General features: G+C 45.2%; 1 protein-coding gene across 3 annotated transcripts in view; it reads right to left on the bottom strand.

Moving 5' to 3' along the window:
• Window positions 1-26156, bottom strand: part of CYFIP1 (cytoplasmic FMR1 interacting protein 1) — a 93865-nt gene that overhangs the window by 29651 nt on the left and 38058 nt on the right. Inside the window, exons 9-18 of one of the 3 annotated variants that reach the window (XM_079924240.1) lie at window positions 25952-26056; window positions 23669-23760; window positions 21032-21149; window positions 13813-13935; window positions 12815-12940; window positions 6267-6433; window positions 4762-4909; window positions 3430-3958; window positions 2329-2485; window positions 724-820 (exon numbers count right to left, since the gene is read on the bottom strand). In XM_079924240.1, the coding sequence (XP_079780366.1) occupies window positions 724-820; window positions 2329-2485; window positions 3430-3958; window positions 4762-4909; window positions 6267-6433; window positions 12815-12940; window positions 13813-13935; window positions 21032-21149; window positions 23669-23760; window positions 25952-26056 (1662 nt within the window). The remainder of the gene's footprint in view (window positions 1-723; window positions 821-2328; window positions 2486-3429; window positions 3959-4761; window positions 4910-6266; window positions 6434-12814; window positions 12941-13812; window positions 13936-21031; window positions 21150-23668; window positions 23761-25951; window positions 26057-26156) is intronic. The other 2 variants (XM_079924242.1, XM_079924241.1) reach the window with 2 other exon arrangements.

Genomic DNA, 26156 nt, shown 5'->3' with positions numbered 1-26156 from the left:
ACTTGCAAATGGGGCTAGCACATACCCTCCGGAACTGGGATGAGGACACCCTGTGCTCAGAGCGGAGCTGCTCCAGGACCCACGGGTCTCTGTCCCAGCCCACCCTGCCTCACCCAGGAGCCCACGACATCTCCCCCAAAGAAGCACTTCCTGTGGTTTTTGTGAGGATATGGGGAAGGAGACCCAGATGTATAATGTAATCTGCTGAGGTTAAATTCTCTTACATCTTGAGCTAGAAAATAAGATTTTTCTCCTTAGCTGCATGTACACAGACTTAATAATTCCACTTGTAGGAATTTGTCCTCAAGAATAATCCAATACAACTAAAAAGATACGTGCAAGGAAGTTCATCAAAGCATTATTTATAATGAAAAGTAAAAAGCTAAAACTAGAGAAATTAAATAGAGGTTGGTTCAGTGCATCTCTTCTGTACAAGGCCCCTGCTCTAGACTGTGTTCATGAAAGAAACAGGCAAGATATGCAGTGTTCATGCCATGCAGTCACGTGAAAAGGATGTCCCCCAACAGCTGATGTTTTAAGACCCCAATCATCCTGTGTGGATGCACAGAAAAAGTGCAGATAGAAGGGTTCAACCCAAAATGTTTATTTCAAAGTTCATTCCATTGTTTGAACCTCCTTGTATTAAAAGAAAGGTTGTTCCCTCTAACACTCAGAGGAAAAAGGAAAATGTTAAAAGTCTATTAAAAGTGCCTGGGCCCTCACCTCTGCCTCGATTTCGTCATAGAGAAACTGCTTGTTGAACCTGGTGAGGGCATAGTGGGCGCTATCGTTGTACAGGTCCAGCGAGTAGAGGACGTACCTGCAGAGTGGGAGAGAGGTCAGGCTAACCGCCCACACGGGGTTTCTCGGCTCTCACACCCTGCCCTCCACGGGAAATGTAACCCTCACTGTCTTTCTCTCTCATGAGGAAAAACAATCTCTTACTTCAAATGCCAAACTCGGCTTCTGTGAGGGCCCTAACAGAGGCCCCAGCAAGCTGGCCAGACCCTTGGCAGAACATGCCTGGCTCAGCCACGCCCAGGGCGCCTGCTGGGTCCACGAGGGCCTCCTGCAACTTCATCTTCTCAGTTATCGCGTTTCAAAGATTTTCACCCCACTCTGCAGTATTTTTAATAACCACAAGAATGAGTCATTTTCTTATTTTTAAGAATAAACTGTCGACTTAAAAAGAAAAACATACAAAGGTCCTGGGTCCCAGAGCTGACCCTGAGCACACCTGGTGTGGCCAAAGCCCCTCTCTCCCTGGACAAATGGTGGTAGCCGACGGTCTCCAGAAGTAAGGTCCCTCTGAGGGCTTGAGGCACGTAAGCAGAGGGCCCAATGTGGCCCTAGAGGCGCACACACGCTCATCAAGGCCTCTAACGCTACGGAACAGACACCACGGCTGCTGCAGAGTGAGGGAAGGCCGCCCTCCTGACGTGCACAGGCAAGGACGGTGGCGGGAGGACCCGCTAGGCAGGGCCCCAATCTGCTCACTACACGACACCCCGTTTGCTATTACTTTCCCTCCATGGACTTCCTATTTTCAAAATCTCTGACCCCCTGCCCTGACCCTGAGCTTCAAACTCTAAACGAAGATGTTCAATGAACATTTCCTCTCCCAAATCCACCTGAGTCGGAGGCCATGCCACACACTACATGCCAGGCCACCTCTCCCCTTGCCAAGTTCCCAGGCCTCACAGCACCTGGACACAGTGGACTTAATTAGCCCTACTGCCTCAGCTCTGGATTCCAGTCTGAAGCCAAGACACCTGTTCCTTGTATTGATACCTGAAGTCTCACCCCAAGAATTACGACTTCAGGGAATTCCCTGGTGGCGCAGTGGTTAAGAATCCACCTGCCAATGCAGGGGACACGGGTTCGATCCCTGGTCCAGGAAGATCCCATGTGCCACAGAGCAACTAAGCCCGTGTGCTGCAACTACTAAGCCTGCGCTCTAGAGCCCACGAGCCACAACTACTGAGCCCGCGAGCCACAACTACTGAGCCTGCGAGCCACAACTACTGAGCCCACACACCACAACTACTGAAGCCCACGCGCCTAGAGCCCGCATTCTGCAACAAGAGAAGCCACCGCACCACAACGAAGAGTAGACCCCGCTCGTCACAACTAGAGAAAGCCCGTGCACAGTGATGGAGACCCAACGTAGCCAAAAATAAATAAATTAAAAAAAAAAAAAAAAAAGAATTACGACCTCAAATGAAGTGCTGAGAACAGTCACCCCTCCCCCACCTCCCGGCTCCCAAATGCCACCAAGGGCCTCAATCACACAGACAGGAGGCTGGGACAGGCTTCCAGGACACTCACTCCATCATCGACGCTTCCTTGGTCTCCAGGATGTGGTCTGTCAGGATCCAGGGCATGGACATCTCGATGGGGAACTGGATCCTCCTGCCCATGGTCAGCTCCAGGAAGAACTCTCGGAACCACAACTGCGAAAGGTCACAGCACTGCTGGAGCGTCTCTTAAGGAATTCAAATAACACCACATTAATATTCCGCAAGCAGAGAAGACTGCACAGGACAATGCGAGGGGGCGCGTGCCAGGCTCTCAGTCCTGAGCTACGGAGAGTGCACATGAGCAGGGAGGGGTCACGTGTGCCTTGCACAGTGTGGCCACAGGCAAAGCCACCTGGACATGCTGATTCTCACTCACAAACAGAGCAGAGTCAGCATCCAGCCCCACGGGCCCAGCACGGACACCACCGCCCACCAACGGGAGCTGGTCTACACTGCGCGCCTTCTGGTGGGATTTATTTTATACGGGATACAGACACAGCATTACAGGCACACTTGGTGCAGGTCTATCTAATGCAAAATAGATTGAAAAAAAAAATGTTTCCATCCTTTTATGAAGAGAAAAACAAAAGCCTTACTATTACTCTAAACCTGCAGCCCTTGCAGCCAAGATAGAGGCCTCCCACCCTGGATAATGGCTGCAGCACAGAAATAAACGTGGACGGCTCCACGATGACAAAGGGCATCCACACGTGCCCCGGTCACCCTAGGACGGGCTGTGCACGTCAGGTCACCTGCCACCTTCCACACATTGCAGTCGTGGGTGGCTTCTGATATCTATCACCACCTGCGTCTCGAGCCAGGTGACAGTCACATTGGCCTGCGTTGCTGACCCAGTTCAGGTTACAAAGACTTTGCGTCCAGGTCACTGGGCCAGCCCCGGGCCCACAGGCCTCACCCTTCTAAGGGCCATGCCACATGGAGGGAACCCCCAGCCGGCCGTGCATTTAAAGCAACAGGTGAGGGAATGTCATGAGGGTGGCAACTTGTGTCACTGCCTGGGTGCGTGAAGGGACCACAGCAGGGGCGACCAGGCAGGCGGAAGCATTCTAGATGGTGTTAGTGGTGTTAGAACATGCTGGGCCGGACACTGGTCAGCAGTAGCTCTTACCACTGAAATTTATCAAGTGGGTGTAGAAGAATGACTCGCGATGAAATTTTTCTATGTCCAATATGGTGGGCCCCTCGAGGCTACTTCTCAAGGTTTTCTTGGAACCACTTTTGTCTGCAATGAGGGACTCTAGCATGGTTCTCACCATGTAAAGCTGCATTATCCAAGGAAACATTTGTGGGGGAGAAAATATACATGGCACATTAGTTTCGACAAACGCAGATAAACCACGAGGGGGACTGCCCCGTGGACACCGTGCCGGCTCGCAGGGGCGGCGCCCATCCACGAGGCCAAGTCGCTGCTGCTTGGGACAAAGAACTTGGAGCGGAACCCTTCGCCTCGGGCCGTAAATACCAACAAGAAAAACAAACAATGTCTTACCACCAAAGGTTAATAGAGGCGGATAGGTGTAGGACTGCCTCAGAAACGCGTTAACCACATGCAAGAGCCTTTCCGTGCCCACAGACTTGAGCTGCCTGAGCAGCTCAGCAGAGCTCAAGGACTCCGCCATGGTGCGCACCAGGTAGAGCTAGACACGGACAGACGGGAGAGCGGAGACAGCGTTAGTCACACGTAGCACAGGGCAGGGACAGGCACGCGGACGAGTGAGGAGGGCGCCAGCGTGCTGGCAGACAGGGGACGGACAGACCCCGGACGGCACCCTCCCTGGGCAGCAATGACTTCCTCCCAGGTACCCCAGAGGTTTCATACACAGTCAGCAACATGCTCTGCTGGTAATTCTCTGAAAGACTGACAGAGCGATTCTAAAAGCCCCCAACACAGAGATGATGAGTAAGAAGTACAAAGTCCCAAAACAGGAGGGGAAAAGCCAAAGGGCATAGTAAATCAGGTATAAGGGTCAGAGAAAAGCTGCCTGGGGGCAGGAGGGAGCTGAGTATGCCAGGAGAGGGTGCAGCAGAGGTAACTGAAGACCACAGACACACCAAAGCTATGTTTTTAAATTTCCAAAAATTTTATCTTTAGGAATGATCATTTTTAGAGCCAACATAAAAATCATAACCATACATTTAAACACCCACCAGGCAACACAGCATAAATACAGACACATAGACTTTCACCCACATTTTTGGGATAGGAGTTGATGCAGTCAAAGTTCTGCATGCAAATAACCAAACCCAAGAATCACAGGGTGTCTGCACCCCAGAGTCACTTGGGCAAGGAATAAAGGAGCAAAAAAGACACAGGCAGTACTTTATCTGCCCAAGCAGACAGCGGTGAGGTCATTTCACTCCCAGCCCCCCTACCACCCCCCAGCTCAGGGTCAGCCCACTCAGGGGAACAGGCAGCGACAGGGGATCGGGGAACAAGAACCTGGGTGCTAGAGGGTCCCACGGCGCGCCGTGGCACTTTAATGTCAAAGCCGCTCTTGGGGTCCTTCTCGCCCCGCAGGGCCGGGTCGTTGAAGGGCTCGTGCCCTGTCTCCCAGTCACACACGGTCTTCCTGATGGCCTGCAGGACACTAAACCGCCCGTCAAGCTGTCAGGGCAGATGCAGTGCTGACAGGCTCGGCACCTTTACAGTCACAGCATCGCTTCGCCTCTCACACAGACAACTCTCACACATGAATCCCTCCGGAGGCAGGGGGGAGACGTGGTAATGGACCAGTTCAACGTGAAACTTTAAAAATAGATCGTTTTCTTGGGGACATTACTACCCTCAGAGGATCTAATGTAGTTGCATTTTGCATCAATTAGCCCAGACGTGATGTTTTATTTCCTAAACACTGAGACATACTCAGGGCAGCAAGAGGACAGACCCCAAACATCACCCAGAGCTGAAACTCAACCTCCCTGCGAGTCATCCCATTTTCTAACTTGAATTTGAAGTCACCAGCACAATACTGGGGACTTTGCCCATGTCCCCAACTCACTCGGACATCGGGATGCCCCCACTCCCAACAGGGCTCCACCATTCGGAGACTTCCACAGCGCCACCCTCAGGGCAGACGCCACACCCACACGCCCATCCTAATCACCTCACGGGGAAAGCTCTAGCTAAATCCAGAGTTACTCTAAGGCTACGCTGCACATTTCCCAGTGGTGAGGCTCCATCACAGTAAGCGTGAGCAAAACCAAGGCACTACTGAAAATATGAAAACCTTTACTAAGCCCTCCAGGAGAGAGAACAAAAACTGGGAAACCTCACAGTGTAATAAGATCTTATTAATGCTAAAGTCATACCATATCAGGTGACAATTATATAAAGCAACAAAATGAAATCAGTACATGTGTGAGCCCCTGTGAGCTTCATTTTAGGTAAATGTCTCTGAAAGAAAACTTTATCTAAAAGGGTAAACATTCGTAGAAAACTAGCTCAAGATTGCTACAGGAACTCTGCAATATGTATGTACTGGGTTGGCCAAAAAGTTCGTTCAGGTTTTTCTGTAGCCTCTTACGGAAAACCTGAACAAACTTTTTGGACAACGCAACAGTTTTTGACTCATTTGTAAGACAGGGGAGAAGGAACAGAAGCAAAAATACTGAAGAAATGGGAGATGAGATTCTGGGTTGTGTGTCCCTACAGGCCTGGTGAACAGAACTGCCAGACAGATTTTGAGACACTCCCAGGCCCCAGATAAGCACCCCCTTGTCCCTGGGTCTCCAGACTGCCTGGACCTTCTGTAGTTGATTTACTGTGGGTTGCTCAGGTTAATAACTGGACCCACTGCATTACATTTAGAGGAAATTCACCCCAAGGGTGCCTGGAGGTTGAATATAAATGCACTTTATGAAAACGTTAACTCTACAGCTGTTCAAACCTAAGCTGATCCTTCAGTTTTGGATGACCGTGCAGGGAGTGTGTGCAGCAGCGCTGACCTCTGGATGACGTTTTTCTTCTTCTTGATGGCCTGCCTGAGCGGCTCCCTGAGGGTGACCTGGGAGAAGTCCTGCAGCGCGGCGTAGACAGTGTGGCGGATGGCATGGTTGAACACGCTCTCCATCCTGCCCATCAGCACCTGCAAGCCTTTGATCATGGCGATCACCTGAAGGGGCACGGACACATGATCTTCAGTGTGCTGGAGGGTCACAGCTGAGCTCCATGGGCCTGACACATGCCAGGAGACTGCCTCCCCCAAGCACCGGGCCTCTCCCTGGCCTCCTGTGTTTCTGCTCTGCACCTGCAGCTGTCCCTGTTCCTAGGTCTGACCCCATCAAACCATGAGTGCCTCGAGGGCAGGGACAGATCTGCTTGGCCTGGAGCCAACATGGGGATTTGGTAACTGACTCAAAATACTGCTGAATGCCTTAGGGTGCCACCTCTCTGTGAAAGACTTCAACAAAACAGAAAAAGATTCAGGAAAGCAAATTTGTTATTATCTGGACAGGAAGAAAGAAGTTACAAGCTTGTAACCCAAATCCCATCTTTAAACCAGCGGTCCCCAACCTTTTTGGCACCAGGGACCGGTGTCATGGAAGACACTTTTTCTGAGGATGGGGTGGGGGGGAAGGTTTTGGGATGATTCAAGTGCATTGCATTTATTGTGTCCTTTATTTCTATTATTATTACATTGTACTATATAATGAAATAATTATACAACTCACCATAATGCAGAACCAGTGGGAGCCCTGAGCTTGTTTCCCTGCAACTAGATGGTCCCATATGGGGGTGATGGGAGACAGTGATACCCGAACTGTGTTGCTTATGTCCAGTCTACTCCGTAAGATGCAGCTTAATTGTCACTTACGTGTCTGCAAGCAATTGATTTATTATGGTCTCTGTGCAGTCAAACCTCTCTGCTAATGATAATCTGTATTTGCAGCTGCTCCCCAGTGCTAGCATCACTGCCTCGGCTCTACCTCAGATCACCAGGCATTAGATTCTCATAATGAGCGCACAACCTAGATCCCTCACATGCGCAGTTCACAGTAGGGTCCGCGCTCCTATGAGAATCTAATGCCGCCGCTGATCTGACAGGAAGCAGAGCTCAGGCAGTAATGCGAGCGATGGGGAGAGGCTGTAAATACAGATGCAGCTTCGCTCGCTCGCTCGCTCGCCTGCCGCTCACCTCCTGCTGTGTGGCCAGGGGGTTGGGGACCCCTGTGTTAAACAATAATGGCACAGTGAATTAATATGCATAAAAAGGTCAGAAGAAAATGCACTGAACTGCTTAAAGTTCATTTTTGTGATGGCATCAGAGACATGATCCTGTCCTCATCTCACATGTGTGTTTTCTCTGTTTGCTTTGAGGATTATATGATGAATCTGGGTTGCTTTTCTAATGAGAAAAAAAAGGGAACTTTTCTATTTAAAACAACAAATTCTCCAACTGAAGTTGAATTGAATTCAAATTCACAGCAATCTGAATGAAAATGAAATTACTATATATTCAAACTTATGGGATGTAGGAAAAGGTGTGCTGAAAGGTAAATTTGGAACTTTGGATGCATATATTAGAAAACAGAAAAGCCTAAAGATAATAATAACCTAATACTGATCACCAATTTATAAAAAGGTAAAACAAAATAACCCTCTCCAAAAGTAGAGGGAAATGAATATCTAAAAGCAAAAATTAATGAAATAGAAAACAAGCATATAATAGAGGGTGATCAACTAAGATAAAGCTGTTTTATAAACAAACAAGTGCTCAGCAAGACTGATCAAGAAAAAACAAACAGATAAGGCATGAATTACAAGCATTACAAATAAAGAGGGGACACTACCACACGATTTACAACTATTAAGAGATTATGAGACTATACTGGAATAGGATAAACATACAGATCAGTGGAACAGAATTAAGAGTCCAGAAATAAACCCTCACATTTATAGTCAATTAATTTTCAAGAAGGGTGTGAAAATAATTCAATGGGTTAATATTATCGTTTCAACAAATAGTATTGGTACAACTGAATATCCACATGCAAAAGAATGAAGCTGGACTCCTGTGTAGGAAAGGGTCATCTCAGCAGGCCTGGGATGACCAAACCCTGCACGTTCCCAGGAAAGGTCTGGCCCTTGGTTGGCTCCTAGAAACCAACTCTGAGCCACTGAAATACTCAGCCTGAAGAATGCCTGTGTGCCTGAGGCTTTGGGCCATTGCAATAGCAGTTTCACCAGATATTTTATGCTAACAATGTGATTTATAGCAAACAGCTGTTTTTGCTCTGGATCTGGAGTCTGAGTAGCTGAGGTCAATCGTGCATGTGCTACATGCCTACATTACTGACCCTCAATAAAATTCCTGGACACCAAGGCTCAGGTGAGCTTCCCTGGTTGGCAGCACTTTGCATCTGTTATCACCCATCACTGCCAGGAGAATTAAGCACATCCCCTGCAGCTCCAATAGGAGGGGGACACTGGAATTTGCACCTGGTTTCTCCTGGACTTCACCCAGGTGTCTTCTCCCTTTGCAGATTTTAATTTGTGTCCTTTTGCTATAATAAATCATAACCATGAATAGAACAGCTACTTAGTCCTGTGAGTCCTTCTAGCAAATCTAGCCTGAGGGTGGTCTTGGGAACCCCTGACAGAACACCCTACCTCACACCATAAAAAAATTAACTCAAAATGGATCACACCTCAAATATATGAGGCAAAACATAGGAATAAATCTTTGTGACTTAGGTTAGGCAGTAAAGCACAAGTAACCAAAGGAAAAATTGAAAAACTGAACTTTATCAAAATTAAAGACTTTTATGCTTCAAAAGACCCCATGAAGAAAGTAAAAAGTTAATGGGAGAAAATACTGCAAATCATATGTCTGATAAGAACTGGTATCTAGAATATATAGAGAACGCAATAATAAAAAGACAACTAATTCAATTAAAAAATGGGCAAAGGATCTGAACAGACATTTCTCCAAAGATATACAAACTATCAATAAGCACAGAAAATATGCTCAACAGCATTAGTTGTTATAAAAATGCAAATCAAAACCACAATGAGATATTACTTCACATCTAGTAGGATAGCTGGAATCAAAGGACAGATATCAGGGGTTGGCAAGGAGTTGGAGAAAGTGGGACCCTCTAGCACTGCTGGTAGGAATGTAAAGTAGTGCTACCACTTTGCAAACCACCTGGTAGTTTCTCAAAATGTTAAACACAGAGATACCATATGACCCAGCAATTCTACTCCTAGGTGTATCGCCAGAAGGAACGAAAACAAGTCCACACAAAAATCTATACACAAAAGTTCACAGCAGCATTACTCAAAAGTGAAAAACGAAAACAATCCAAGTATCCATCAGCTAATATGGATAAATAAAATGTGACATATACATACAATGGAATATGATTTGGCAATGAAAAGAACGAAATACTGATACATGTGTGAACTTGAAAATATTATGTTAAGTGAACGAAGCCAATCACAGCCACGTATTGTATGAAATGCCCAGAATAAGCAAATCTACAGAGTCAGACGGTAGACGGGCAGCTGCCGCGGGATGAAGAAAGGGGAGAATGGGGGTGGGGGCGTGACTACCAATGGGCTCCTTTTTGAGGCGACAAAAATGTTCCAAATTTGATTGTGATTGCACAATTCTGTGAATAGGTATCCCCGAAGCACTGGATTTTACCCTTTAAATGGATGAACTGTATGGTATGTGGGGGGAAAAGCTGTTACCAAAAAGATGAGAACTTACTATGAAAAACTGTGTCAAAAATTAGAAAATTTAGAAAGATTCTTAGAAAAACTTTCAAAATACAACTTACCAAAACTGATACAAGAAGAAACAGAAAATCTGAATACCCCTACGTATAGCAAAGACATTGAAAGTTTCAAAAACCATCCCATAAAGGAAAAGCTTCACCAATAAATGCTAGAAAACATTTAAGGAAAAAAATAACATCTTACACAAACCACTACAGACAACAGAAAAGAAGGAAGTGCTGTGAGCCATTTTACAAAGCCAACATCCAAAAACTAGAGTGGAAGGTTATCAAAAAGCAATGTTACCCACTCCTCAGGTGTGGGCTAAGCACAGTGACTTCCTCCCCAAAAGCGCCCTATGAAAGGGGGCGATGGCCGGTGTGGGTAACCTCAGCCAGGTGACCAAGGGCAACACCAGCAATGATGAACCACAGTGACAGCATGGACCTCGCATGTGAGGTGATGAAAACAGCTCTGTGGTCCTCCTTCGCAAAAACTACAACCCCAGTCTAATCAAGAAAAAAACATCAGATAGGGCTTCCCTGGTGGCACAGTGGTTGAGAGTCCGCCTGCCGATGCAGGGGACACAGGTTCGTGCCCCGGTCTGGGAGGATCCCACATGCCGCGGAGCGGCTGGGCCCGTGAGCCATGGCCGCTGAGCCTGTGCGTCCGGAGCCTGTGCTCCACAGTGGGAGGGGCCACAACAGTGAGAGGCCCGTGTACCGCAAAAAAAAAAAAAAAAATCAGATAAATTCCAATTGAGGGACATTCTAAAAACACCTGACTAGCACTCCTCAAAACCGTCAAGGTCATCACAAACAAGGAAAGTCTGAGACACTGTTGGGACCTAGAAGAGCCAAAGGACACAAGATTGACTATACGTGATGTAGGATCCTGGATCAGAGGAAGAACGTTATAGAAAAGTGAGGAAATATGAATAAAGCAAGGGCTTTAGCTAATAATAATGTATTGATACTGGCTTATTAAAAATGTAACAATACTAATGTAAGATGTTAGTAATAAGTGAAAATGGGTGTGGGGTATATGGGAATTCACTGTACTACCTTTGCAATTTTTCTGTAAATCTGAAAGTGTTCTAAAATGAAACACTGAAAGAAAAACGTATTATCAAAAGCCACTCTTACTCATGAACCTTAATGCAAAATCCAAATCAAAATATTAACAACTTATATCCAGCAATATATAAAGAGGATAATATATCATGATCAAGTTGAGTTTAAACCAGGAATGCAAGGCTAGCTTAACATCAAACCGGATCCAAAAAATCCTCTCAGTGTAAATCTACCACATTAATGGAATAAAAAAGTCATAAAACTATCTCAACGGATGCAGAAGTGTTTTATAAAACTAATAGAAAATCCATGATAAAATCTCTTAGCAAACAAGGAATAGAAGGCCACTTTTCTGATCTGAGGAAGGGTGGCTATAAGGAACCTACAGCAAATATATCACACGGTGAGATGCTGAAAGCTTTCCCTTTGAGATGAGAAACAAGACAAAGATGCCTGGAGCCTCCTTCTATTTAATGAGTAGGGATCCTACCCAGTGTGATTAAAAAAAAAAAAAAATAGAAGGGGGAGAAATAAAACTGTCATCATTTCCAGATGATATGATTATATAAGTAGAAAATCCAAAAGAATATATGGGTAATTTATTATAATTAATAAGTGAGTTTAGACAAGTTGGTGGATACAAGGAAAATACAAAAAATAATTCTGATTTTAAACATCAGTGATAAACATTTAGAAAAAAATTAAAATACACCATCAAATATCAAATACCTAGAAATAAAGCCAACAAAAGGTGTGAAAAAGTTTTACAGATGAAAAGAGATCTTAGAGAATCTTAACAAATGGAGGGACATACCAGATTCATAAAAGACTTAATTTTATAAATTTGTCAATTCTTCCTAAAATGATCTATAGGTTTATTCATATCCTCATAAAAAATTCTAACAGGTTTCACTGGGACATGGAAAGGTGATTCTAAAATGTTTATGAAAATACAAAGAGCAAGAATAGTTAAGGAACTCTTGAAGACAGAAAGACCTGCTTTACCAGACACATGATTAACTATTGTAATTAACACAGAGGGGTGTTAGGAAAGGATAGACAAACTGACCAATGGATTAGAACATGAGCAGAAACACACCTGCCCAGGTATGGTCACCTGACTCACAACAGAGGCGGCAAGAAGAGCAGTTGGGAGGGTTGGTGGGGACATTTCAGATCCAAATGTGAAAGCAGAATAAGACATCCAGAAGACAACAAAGGAGACATCTTCATGACCTTGGGGTATGCAAAGATTCCTTAAATAAGGCAGGAAATGTACAGCTACAAAATCTACATCCAAACACTGGATGGCAGAGCAATTAAGAACTATTCATCCAAAGGGTCCTAATGACAGTGCAGAGCTGGGGACCACAGAGCTGTGAAAGGGGCTCTTCTCCCTCAGACACCCAGGTCCTGGCTCACTCCTCTTGTGTGTGGCCATAAAGAAGCTGCTGCAGCTCCCAGGCTCTCACTCAGAACATACCCCGACTGCCCCAGGGGAGTGTCCACGCAGAGACCGGGAACCCACAACCTATTTTACTCTCTGTTTTGACAACTGTGACAGATGCAAAGGGCCGCCCTACACAGATACAATGACATCAGATAAGCAGTTCATTCATGTTTTTGCCTTTGCTTTGTAAAGGGAAGACAGTTTCAGGCCAGAGTCAAAGAAGGAAGAGAAAGCAGACAAAGCACACCTCCACCAGGGCGAACTTCTCCTCGCTGGTGTAGTTGTAGCGGGTGGCACGTTCATACTCCTCGGCGTTGTCAGGGCAGTCCTTGTTGGAGTACTTGTCCGTTGGGTGCACAAGTTTCCACGAATACTGGTGTGGTCAAAAAGAGGGGAGACAGCCACACTGAATGCGAAATGCTTAACTGCTGGTCTGACTCACAGGACCATCACCAAAGCTACCGAAGGTCAGCCTTCTATTGTTCACTGAGTCTGAAAGTCACACAGCGGCATGTGTGCTCGCACACACATGCATACTATACATGCACACACGGGCACATGCACACTACACGTGCACACACACACACAGACACCACACACACGCATACATAGTCCATCTCCATAAAACTGCAAAATTTTCTGGCAATGTGACTTCAGGTTCAAGTAATACATCAGAAACTTAAGACATACATGAGGTAAAAAGGCCTGGATATTTTATGTGGAATATCTAAGACTATAAGCGTTTCATCACCATTTCTAAAAGAATCAGCCTTTCAAACAATCAGGTACCCATCCAAATATAATCATCCTTATCTGAGCAAAATAAACAACAAAAGGGAAAATCCTCTATGACTTACGGGTATCCAAATCTTTCTATGCATCAGAAACCACTTTACTAATCCTAAACAAAAGAAACTCATGGCTAGAAATACACAGAGAGTGCTGTTTAAAAAAAAATGAGCATTAAAAATCATCATAACTATACAAATTTAATTCTATCAATATGTTTTAAAAGATAAGACCCTTTATTTGTAATATATGTAAATGAAGTGTACATTGAGCCGTCTTAGAAACATTTAAATTAATATATACTCTTATTTCTAGTGCCAAAGATAAAAAGCCAATTTGTTCTTGATCCAAAGACCAAAGTTAATGCAGAAAAAATATAATTTAGTCAAGTTTGGGAAGAAAAGCACTTCTAACCAAGTAGGGGGTACATTTCCAAATAAAAGTGAGAGTGCCCACCACTTCCATCACGTGAGCACTCCACTGGGACAGCAGCTGCAAGCCCTGCAGCGCCAGGTCGAAGAGCTTCCGGTACTCAGCATCCGTCTTCTGAGCCTCCTGGCGGCCTGAGCCTGTGACCACCTAGAGAAGACAGAGCATCAAGAAGTCACAAACGTCCAAGAAACCACCTATCAAACCCAATCTAGAAGCCTACCCCAAATGCACACTCACGAAGTAGAAAATGATATGAGCACAAGACTCTTCCGTGCATCAAAAGGCAGAGCAACTGCAGAGCCCGCGTGCTGGGCACACGTAGCTCAAAACACAGAGAAAGGCCGCCACAGCCTGCGCTGGAGGGGTTTGCAGACCTGGTCCCTCCTGAAACATGCGCACAGCATGTTTCTAACTTAGCTAATAAAGGAAAACGTGCTCACATGTGTATTTGCTTATATCAAATAATGAAAACTTAGATTTAAGAATGTTTATCTACAGGCCAGGAAAGCAGAGGGTAGAGAGGAAGGCAGACTTCTCTGAACATACCTCCTCTGACAGATCTGACTTTAGAACCACATAAACAGTTTATATATTATGATATAAAATTAAATTAGGGGGAAAAAGCAATCCCCCAAACTCAAACGCAAAATGAAACAATGAACTGAGCTGTGTAGGACTGAATTGGCATTGTGACCACACAGAGGAACCATGTAGTGTAAGTGCCTAACATTAAGGTTTTGGTTGCCAAGTCATCCATTTCAAAGACATCCATCTTGAATAAACATATTGCCAGCTACCCAAGTAGATAAAGAGCCAGCCCATCCATGAAGTTCCCCTTCTAGAAAGCCCATGGTGACCTAGATAACTGCCAACAGGGCTTTTCTCCTCCCACACCTTCATCCCTGCTCTTATGTTTTAAATTCACCAACAGTGAACCCGTGAAACCCTAGGCACCCCACCCTCAGCCCTGACAAAGGCAGAGCCCCAGGTCTGTGCTCCCTCCCTCTCTACCTATGACCTCGCTTTGGGGCTCTGGGTGTGCTGTGTACCCTCTAGGACCTGTGAGTAATCAAACTTGTTTTTCTCAAAGTTCCCTGATGGTCATTGCAGAGGGTATGTGGCAATCGTGAGGACCGCAAGGGCCAGTCCAGCCACAACACTGGCTCTGGTGCGGGCTGGAGGTGGGGTGTCTGTGGGGACTGCCAAGAGGAGTACAGGTCCAGGCATCACTATCTGTAGGCTGAGACCAACACAAAACAAACCACTTCAGTGACTTTGAAAAATAACAATTTGATGTAACATCCCTAGAGGAAGAAATCTAAGGACAAAATTAACTGCAAAATAAATCTGAAGGGCTTCCCTGGTGGCGCAGTGGTTCAGAGTCTGCCTGCCGATGCAGGGGATGCAGGTTCGTGCCCCGGTCCGGGAAGATCCCACATGCCGTGGAGGGGCTGGGCCCGTGAGCCATGGCCGCTGAGCCTGCACGTCCGGAGCCTGTGCTCCGCAACGGGAGAGGTCATGGCAGTGAGAGGCCCGCGTACCGCAAAAAAAAACAATAATAATAAAATAAAAATCTGAATTTCTAGTAATTGTTATTAGCAGTGCCAGTACTGCTATTTTAAGACTGCTGAGTGTATACTGAGACATATAGTCTGACCCCAGTCAAAATATGCTGGGCTTCCCTGGTGGCGCAGTGGTTGGGAGTCTGCCTGCCGATGCAGGGGACGCGGGTTCATGCCCCAGTCCGGGAAGATCCCATATGCCGCAGAGCGGCTGGGCCCGTGAGCCATGGACACTGAGCCTACGCATCTGGAGCCTGTGCTCCACATCGGGAGAGGCCACAACAGTGAGAGGCCCGTGTACCGCAAAAAAAAAAAAAATCTTTAAGAACGAGGACTTTCACCATGGGAGAAAAAAGAAAAAGGCAGAAGGAAACTGAAGTAGACTGACTAGAAAACAGTACTCCAAAAGCTGGTTTGTTTCTTTAGATATGCTAGGGAATCAATTATTTTAACACCTGATGCATAAAGCAAAGGAATCCAGCTCTGGAAGGCGCAAGGAGCTGAGAGGACCACCAAGCTGAGGCCTGGTGAAGTCTCACATCAGGGCAGGGGATGCAGCCGTCCACATCCCAGAGAGTCAGCTGGACCCCCCAGCAGCCCTCAGCATGGCCACCGAGAGGCCAAATGGGCCGGGACAGTGGGAGCTGACTATGACCAGGGCCCTGAGCCGGCAGCGTACAGGACACACAGGGGACAGAAATCATGGCAAATGACACCAGAGGGAATGAGGGAGATGGTTGGGACAGGCATGTCAACCAACTGCAGTGTATGGAACTTATTTGGGTCCTGAGGCACACAAACCTGGAAAAATACACCGCTAATGATAATGAGCAAACGGGAAATCTGAACAATGACCCACTATTTAATATTAGGGAATACATTTGTTGGTTTTTTAGGTGGGATGGTATTATGGTTATATGTTAAAAAGGGCCCTTATCTTATAGAGACACATGGGAAATACTTTCAGAGAGAGTGCTATGTTATCTTGGATTGCTTCAAGCTAACCCAGACCGAGGCACAGGGTTGGAGGAATAATTGAAAAGGGGCAGGTGATTAAGCTCAGCGTGGCACCTGAGGGGCCAGGACTGGTCTCCCCCTTTGTATGCTTGAAAATTTACGTAATGGAGAAATTGAAAAACAAACAAACAAACAAAATTTATACCCAGAACCTGGCTCTGGTCGCTGTTAGAAACTGAACAGATCTGGGGGCTCTTGAGGACTCAGGGTCTGTGCACACCTGCACTGACATTCTCATGAACTATTCAAACCCAGCCGCTGTCCCTGCTCAGTACAAATCCTTACCCTCTAGTCAAAAGAAACTGAGCAAACAACTTGAAAATAAAATTAAAAAGATAACTCCATTTACAATAGGATCAAAAGGAATAAAACACTTAGGAATAAATGTAACAGAATAAGTACAAAGCTTGTACTCCGAAAATGATAAAACATTTTTGAAAGATATCAAAGGACTAAACAAATGGAAAGACATCCCCCATGTTCATGGATTGGAGGTCTCAATCTTGTTAAGATGGCAATACTCCCCAAACTGATATACAGATTCAGTGCAATCCCTATTAAAATTCCAGATGCCTTATTCTGTAGAAATTGACAGGTTGATCCTAAGATTCATAAGGAAATGCAAAGGATCCACAAATAATCTTGACAAAGATGACAAAACAATCTTTAAAAAGAAGAACAAAGCTGTAGGGCTTCTATTATCTGGTTTTAAGATTTACTATAAAACTGTAAAATCAAGACAGTGTGGTAGTGGCATAAGGACTGACAAAAGGTCAATGGAACAGAACTGAGAGCCCAGAAATAAAGCCTCAGGAGTAGAATCAATTGATTCCCCCCATCACCCAGTTTTACTGAGAAATAACTGACACACTGACACTCAACTTTGTATTAGTTTAAGGTGTACAAGGATTTGATTTGATATGCATATATTGTGAAATGATTATACAGTAAGTTAACATTCACCAACTCACATGGTTACAATTTTTTTTCTTGTGATGAGAACTTCTAAGATTTACTCTCCTAGGAATTTTCAAATATGCAATACCGTATTGTTAACTGTAGTCACCATGCTGTATATTACATCCCCAGAAATTATTTATCTTATAACTGAAAGTTTGTACCTTTTGACCATCTTCACCCATTTCTCCCACCTCTTGCCTCTGGTACCCACCAATCTGTTCTCTGTATCCATGAGTTTGGTTTTTTTTAGATTCCACATAAAGTGATATTAAATAGTATTTGTCTTTCTCTTTCTGACTTATTTCACTTAGTATAATGCCCTTTAAGGTCCATCCATGTTGTCACAAATGCCAGGATTTTGTTCTTTTTAAGATTTTTTTTGATGTGGACCATTTTTAAAGTCTTTATTGAATTTGTTACAATATTGCTTCTCTTTTATGTTTGGTTTTTTTTTGGGCCACAAAGCATGTGGGATCTTAGCTCCCTGACCAGGGATCAAACCTGCACCCCCGTCATTGGAAGGCGAAGTCTTAACGACTGGACCACTAGGGAAGTCCCAGGATTTCCTTCTTTTGTATGGCTGAATAATATTCCATTGCATACTGTATGCCACATTTTCTTTATCCATTCATCTGTCTATAGACACTTAGGCTGTTTCTTTGCTTTGGCTCTTGTAAATAATGTTATAATGAATATGGAGGTGTACAGTCAGTTGATTTCTGTTGAGGGTGCCTTCAGTGGGGAAAGAATGGAATTTCAAAAACAGTACTGGGGGGCTTCCCTGGTGGCACGGTGGTTGAGAGTCCGCCTGCCGATGCAGGGGACACGGGCTCGTGCCCCGGTCCGGGAAGACCCCACGTGCCGCGGAGCGGCTGGGCCCGTGAGCCATGGCCGCTGAGCCTGCGCGTCCGGAGCCTGTGCTCCGCAACGGGAGAGGCCACAGCAGTGAGAGGCCTGCGTATCGTGAAAAAAAAAAAAAAAAAAGTAACTTAAAATGGATCATAGATCTAACTATAAGAGCTAAAACTACAAATCTCTTAGAAGAAAACAAGGGGTAAATCTTTGTGACTTGGGTTAGGTAATGGTTTCTTCATTATGACCAAATGCACAAACAACCAAAGGAAAAATAGATAAAATTGGACCACATCACAAATAAAAAATTGTGCTTCAAAGGACACCATCAAGACAGCAAAAAGACACAGGAGAAAATATTTGAAAATCACATAACAGATAAGGGATAGAATATAAGAACTCACACAACTCTACAGTAAAAAGAAGGTAAATAACCCAATTTAAAAATGGGCAAATGACTTCAAGAGACATTTTTAAAAACTGGCCAATGAGCATATGAAAAGATACTCAGTTTCATTAGTCATTAAGGAAATGCAAATCCAAACCACAACCAGATACCACTTCACATTCACTAGGATGGCCAGAATCAAAAAAACAGCAACAAGTGCTGGCAAGGATGTGGGGACATCAGACACTCACAGACTGCTGGTGGGTGTAACATAGTGCAACCACCTTGAAAACAGCCTGGCAGTTCCTCAAAATGTTCAACACAGAGGTGCCATAAGACTCAGCGATTCCATTCCTAGATAGCTACCCAAGAGAAATGAAACCTTACGTCCACACAACACTTGTACGAGGATGTTCACAGTAGCATTATTTGTAACCCACTGTCCATCAGTCAACAGCAGATGAACAAACCACCAAAATGTGGTGTGTCCAAGCAGTGGAGTATTATTCAGCCATAAAATTATTATAAATATTATAAATAAGCCATAAAATTACTGATACATGCTATAACATGGATGAACGTTAAAAATACTGTGTCAAATGAAAAAAGCCAGTCACCAAGGAGCACATATTATGATTCCATTTTTATAAAGTCCAGTAGGCAAATCCATAGATAGAAAGTAGATTGCCACGTGCTAGAAGGAAGGGGAATGGGGAGTGACTGCTATGGGTGCAGAGTTGCTCTGGGAGATGATGAAAATGTTCAGCAATGGACTAAAAACCTTTGAATTGTATAATTTAAATCAGAGAATTGTCTGGTATGTGGATTATGTCTTCATAAATCTGTTTAAAAATAAACTGTGCAAAGCTTTTAAAGGTGGATCTCTTTTCTCTTATTAAAATCATCATCTATGGGCTTCCCTGGTGGTGCAGTGGTTGAGAATCTGCCTGCTAATGCAGGGGACATGGGTTCGAGCCCTAGTCTAGGAGGATCCCACATACCGCGGAGCAACTGGGCCCGTGAGCCACAACTACTGAGCCTGCGCGTCTGGAGCCTGTGCTCCGCAACAAGAGAGGCCGCGATAGTGAGAGGCCCGCGCACCGCGATGAAGAGTGGCCCCCGCTTGCCACAACTAGAGAAAGCCCTCACACAGAAATGAAGATCCAACACGGCAACAATAAATAAATTAATTAATAAACTCCTACCCCCAACATCTTCTTTAAAAAAAAAAAAAACGCATACGCCCTTTTTTAAAAAACAAAAAAACATCATCTGATTATAAAGGCACAACAGCAGACACCAGAAGGCACACAGGAACCATGCACGCTGTCAAGTGCTCCTATTTGGAAAGGTAGAAGTCAGCTCTCTGTGTTGTTTGAGAACATCTCAGGAACTCAGTTTACAACTAAATCATGAAGTCCTGGGGACCGGCCCCCACCTCTACTCTTCGGGCTGCACTGGCCTCCACAGAGGGGTGAGCTAACGTTCCTCATGGGGAGTCGGCTGCCCACCTGGGGTCTGCAAGGAGGCGATGTGCCCCAAGCATTGGGGCTGTCTTTCAGTCATCTTCGTTACATGACGACAAGTGCTCGGGGGTGAGGGATAGAGTGCACATTGTCCTGCAATGAGCAGGACCAACAGATTGTTCCCCCCAAATGTAATGGGCCTCCCGAGAACCCCGAGGTACCGCGATCTCAGAAACCAGACCTGCATATGTGGCCCCAAGTCCCCGGGTTCCTCTAGACCACCTGTAGCACCCACACCACTGACCACCGCCCTGACCCTGACCTCAGTGCCCAGTCCACTAAGACGTGAGAAATGACACTCCCGCTGCCGCTCCCCCTCGCTCAGACCCCCGTGCCACCCACCCCATGCGCGAGCAGCAATGGCCTGGAGCCAGGCTTGGGGCAGGTGTGGGGAACGCGACCGGCCCAAGCAAGGACACAGAGAGTCCAGCAGCAAAGCTGGAAGGAATTAACAAGGCCCACGGCCGAAGAGACCCCACTTCCGCCAACACGCAACTCCAGGTCTCCTCTGGGCACTCGACGCATCTGCCCACCGACTCGGAGGCTCCTGCACTTTCTCCCTCTAGACACGAAAGGGGCGCAAGTCAGAACCACCCCTTCTGTTCCTGACGTCCTCCACTCTCCCCACCCCTCTCCTAGCAGCTTGGAACCACGGAACTACACTAGGAAATGCACTTAATTCATGGTCTCACCTCAGTCCTCAGCCCCGTGTTAACATTTTTCTGAAAAAAGAAGATGCTTTCTTGTACAGCTGAACAGATCCAAACAAACTCCATTATATTTGCCCTTCCTCATCCATTATTATCAGTGCTTTTTAAGCACGCAGTGCTAAACTACGTTTCTCAAAGCGATCAATGGTAGTATTTGGGCGCAGAGAATACAAGGGCCACACCAGACCCCATGTCCCCAGGTGCGCTTTGCAGGCAGAGGCCACTCACCTCGCTGTTGCTATAGCGCGCCAGCTCCGAGATGAAGCGCATGTGGTCCTCCCGGATCTGTACCATCTGCTCGCAGATGTTGTACTGTGGGCTGCTGCTGGAGGATGTGCACGTCCATCTGGTGGTAAAGGGGAAGCATGAGTTACCTGGCAAGCGACTGGCTGAGGGCACATGCACAGCAGGCCCACCTACCACCCCGGGAGCCCCGCTGCAGCCAAGAGGTAGAGGTGCAGAGGAAACGTGGAATTCTCCGCATGGAAACAGAGCCGGGCCTGCCTCATCTCCCTGTGTCAGGGCTGCGTCCTACCTTCTCATGTCTGTATTCTGGAAAAGGAACCGTAATTTCTCCTTAATCGGCAAACTACTTACCACAAAGCTGAGAGGTGTTGCTGAATTCAGGACACTGCAACACCCTTGCAGGGCCCCTTGACAGATTACTGCAGAGTAGGCAGGAACTAATATTTCCTTATTACTCACATATGAAAACATAGCTATAGTACAAAACAAGACAGCCAAGGACTCAGGGACAAAAGTTATCCTTAATGAGAGAGTTGAAACTTGGAAATTAGACAGTGTTGCTATAGCTAACTATGTGCACAACACAACATTTCAGCAGCAAACGGATACAGTCAATGTGGTGGAAAAATGTGTATCAAGAATTAAATCTGGGCTTCCCTGGTGGCGCAGTGGTTGGGAGTCCGCCTGCCGATGCAGGGGACACGGGTTCGTGCCCCGGTCCGGGAAGATCCCACATGCTGCGGAGCGGCTGGGCCCGTGAGCCGTGGCCGCTGGGCCTGCGCGTCCGGAGCCTGTGCTCCGCAACGGGAGAGGCCACAGCAGTGAGAGGCCCGCGTACCGCAAAAGAAAAAAAAAAAAATTAAATCTGTTGGACTTCTTGGGCAGAAAGCATGGGCCTTGCTTTGGGCTCAGAGCGGTTCCCTTGGTTCCCTCACACTCAGCACCAACTCACACCATGTTTTAACAAGTTGGTCCCCTTTGCTAGAAGGGAAGGATTCAGATTACGAGTTTTCAAGGCGATCAGTACACTATCTCAAGCAGCATCACTTTTTAACTTTCTGATTTTACTACAGGATTACGTGATTACAGCATGAGCAAAGGCAGCTCCCTGAGTGTGCAGTAAGCACACAAGGCCCAGGCCCTCTGCCAGGGTCCACCTTAAACACACTGGCCTCCCCTGCAGGCCCCAGACAGCATGTCCACCTCAGGAGAGGCAAGGAGCCCAGAGCCTGATGCCAACATCTGCCCACTCTGCGCCCACCCCCTGTGGCCAGACAAAGGTACTACGCCATTGGGCTGAGCTCTTGGAGCTGATTATTGCACGCTCAGGCACCTGCCTTGGTGGCTGTGAAACACAGCATCTAATTGGTAATAATGGCCATCGACTTACAACAGAGCATATTAAAAATAAAGTATGCAAAACTCCTTGTTTCCTGATTCTCTTACTGATTTTACAATTACGTATGATCTGGATCTGACTGTGTTTGTTAGGGTAGGAGGTGAGTTGTACATTGTTAACTTAAACTCAGGCATTTCCATTTATACCATGGAAATCAGCACACCCTCCAAATCAGAGCTCAAGTTGATGCTGAAGTGAAGAGAGATTAGTGAATGTAATTTATAGGAAGGTGATCACATATCAGATTTAATGGCAGATGTGTTAGGAAACAAGCTGGCACAGAGGCTGGCACACTACATACAACGTGGGCCCAATGCGAGTACCTTTTGCATGGCCATAGAGCCATACAAAATGGTTTTTACAATTTTAAAGAGTCGTTTAAAAACAACAACAAAAAAGAGTATGTGGCCAGAAAGGCCTAACATGTTTACAATTTGGTCTTCACAGAAAAAGACTGTTTACCTTTGAGTAGCCAGATTGAGGTGCAACTGTATTTTTCAAAACCATGGCTGAATGGAGACCACGTGTTTGGCAAAAGTCAACTAAAGCATCCTATGAAACTCAAGTGGATATGTGGAAGCTACAATAAAAAGTACCGTGTATTCATTATCATTTCTAACTGTGAGCTGCAGATGCTTTATGACAGGGATTGGCCATCTTTCTCAGGACAGGTCCAGAAAGCAAATGCTTTAGGATTTGGGGGCTACACGGTCTCTGTCACACATCAGCCATAGAGCCATCATCTTAAAAAAAACTCTTTAAAACTGTAAAGACCATTCTCAACCACAGAGACCTTGGGCCTGGCCTGGTTGGGCCCTTGGGTGATAGCTCTGTACCCTCTGTAAGTTACACGTGAATATCCAGCCGCTCCCCAGCAGGCTGCTGTTAAGCTTTTATAAACACCCAGAGCATTTGGTTATACTTCCGTACTTGTGGCCAGCACTAACAGAACTCTTTGGGATGATGGAAAAGTTCTATATCTGTGCTGACCAAAACTATTAAAATATTTGAAATGTGGCTATCCCACTAAGGAAATAAACTGCATTTGTAAATGAATTTAAATGTAAACATCCACTCATGGAAAAGGCTACCATATCACGCATTCGGTTCCACGTGGTTGAAAATGTCAAAGGTGGCATCTCTGGATAGATAAGTGGAGTGTTAGGAACCACAGTGAGAACACTGCAGAATGCTCTAACTGGACAGCTCACTCTGCCTACCGAGATTTATTTTCCTCATAGTGGGCGCTGGTCTTGATATATCTTGCCAGTTCTATTTGCATGTCCCCGAACAGCGGAACCACCTGGAGCTGCTGTATTCAAAGAATAAAAAATAACCCAGGGTCATTAAATATGTTTAGTCACCAAATACAATCGCAAGAAGAATGAATAATGCTAATAATTACTGTGGGTTGAATGTTATCTCTGCAAATCACTTACTGCAAAAAAGTTGTAAACAACTTCTACGTTCACTTTAAGAAGAACAAAATAAAAGTTAAAAACCAACTCTCATAAAACCAATTAAATATTAAAATTAGGGCTTCCCTAGTGGCACAGTGGTCGGGAGTCCGCCTGACGATGCAGGGTACATGGGTTTGTGCCCCGGTCCGAGAGGATCCCACATGCCGTGGAGCAGCTGGGGCCGTGAGCCATGGCCGCTGAGCCTGCGCGTCCGGAGCCTGTGCTCCGCAACGGGAGAGACCACAACAGTGAGAGGGCCGCATACCGCAAAAAAAAAAAAAAAAAAAAATTAAAATTAACCTACCTTGTTGCTAGATCCATGGTCATTAAAAAAAAAAAAAAAAAAATCAACTGTATTTCTATATACTAGGAACTATTAGAAAACAAAAATCTAAAGAGAAAAAAATTACAATAGCATCAAAAAATAAATAAAAAGTATTTATTATTAAATCCAACAAAATATGTCCAAGACTTCTAGACAAAATACCAAGAATTCTCGAGAAATTTTTAAAATTCTAAGGGAAAACAGAAATACATTAGGTTCAGGTATATTGGAAGACACGGTATTTTAAAAATATCAATTCTCCCTAAATTGATCTATAGATTCAACGGAATCACAAACAATATTCCAAGAGGAAAAATGGTTTATGGGTTTTCTGTGTGTATGTGTAAATCAGCAAGTCAATTCTAAAACGTATTTCAAAAGATGGAGGGACAATACTCAAGACAATTGTGAAGAACGTAACTTGAAGACTGGTAAGTAGACCTGCTGGAAACCTACAGCAACTAAAGCCAGCATGGCCCTGGAGCGCAGGTGCAGACCAGTGGGGCAGAGCAGAGAACTTAAGGCAGAGTCACACACATACAGACACCTGCTTTATGACACAGGTGACTCCTCAGAGCAATGGAGGGGAAACGGTCTTTGCAATAATTGGACAGAGTCAATTGGATATCTAGAACAGGAAAAAAAAATCCAAAAATATCAACCCCCTACCTCACAGCATACACATGGCCAGTTCCAGAGGCATTATAGATCTAGATGGAAAAGAAATGGTGATGCTTCTAGAAGGTATCACAAAAGAAAATTCTCGAGAGTCTGCTTTATCAAAGATTTCTTAAAGTGGACATCAAAGATTGATATATTGCACCACATTAAAATTAAGAACCTCAGTTCACCAAAGACTCTTCAAGAAAGTGAAAAAAAAGAGCCACATAGGGGAAATGCATGTATTTTAGAACACATGTATCTGACAAAGGACACATACCCAGAATACATAAAGAACTACAAATCAACAGGGGAAAAAAAGAATGAGAGACTTGAAAGGACACTTCACAAAGAGAACACACAAAAGACTAATAATACTGTGAAAAGCCATCAGGGAAACATCAAGTAAACCACAAGGAAACAGTAGCCAATAAAATCACAAGGATATACATACACACCCTTCAGGATGCCCCCCTCCTCCCCCAAAAATGACAGAGCCAAGTGATGGCCATGATGCAGAATCACCGCTGGTGGTGACGCAAGTCAGCACAGCCGTGGGAGAGTTGTGAGGCTGTATCTACTACACTGAAAATGTTCATTCTATTGGATGAATACCCAATCCACCACTGGGTATTCATCCAACAGAAATGTGCATAGATGTGCACGAATCAGAGCAGCACTGTTCGGACAAGCCAAAATCCAGAAACAATCTCACGTTCATCACGACAGAATGGATAAATAAATTGCAGTTAGTCATTAAATGCACTGCTACACCACAATGAAAATGTAAAAACTACAGTTGCAGGCTCCCACAGGGATGATCTGACAAAGTGAATGGGGGCAGTCAGACACAAAAGAGTACACATGGCACCATTCTGTTAGACAAGGTTCAAACCCAGGCAAATCTGGTACAGGGTAGGAGACAGTCTACCTCCACCTACCCACCCACCAGCCACAACTGCATTTCCCAGCACAGAACAAAGCCACAGAGGTTGACCTCCTAAAGCTCAAACTGCATACACTTCAATAAAAAGGTTTACCTAGAAACTGTAACTCACCTTGAAGTACTTGTCGATTTTGGATAAGTTTATTCTTTTCTTGGCATCTAGTTTATAAATGTTGCTGACACTCCCATCCATCAGGTACAGACCAAACCCCATGACCTGCAAATCACAAAATGGCACATAAAGCTCAGACCTGCAAGTTTAATTACCCATAAACACTTATACTGCTACAGTTCATAACTTAGAAATGACCATTCTT

This window comes from Stenella coeruleoalba, assembly GCF_951394435.1.
Source record: "Stenella coeruleoalba genome assembly, chromosome: 6".
In the NCBI taxonomy this organism is placed as follows: Eukaryota; Metazoa; Chordata; class Mammalia; order Artiodactyla; family Delphinidae; genus Stenella; species Stenella coeruleoalba.
This window is presented reverse-complemented; position numbering and strand designations above follow the sequence as displayed.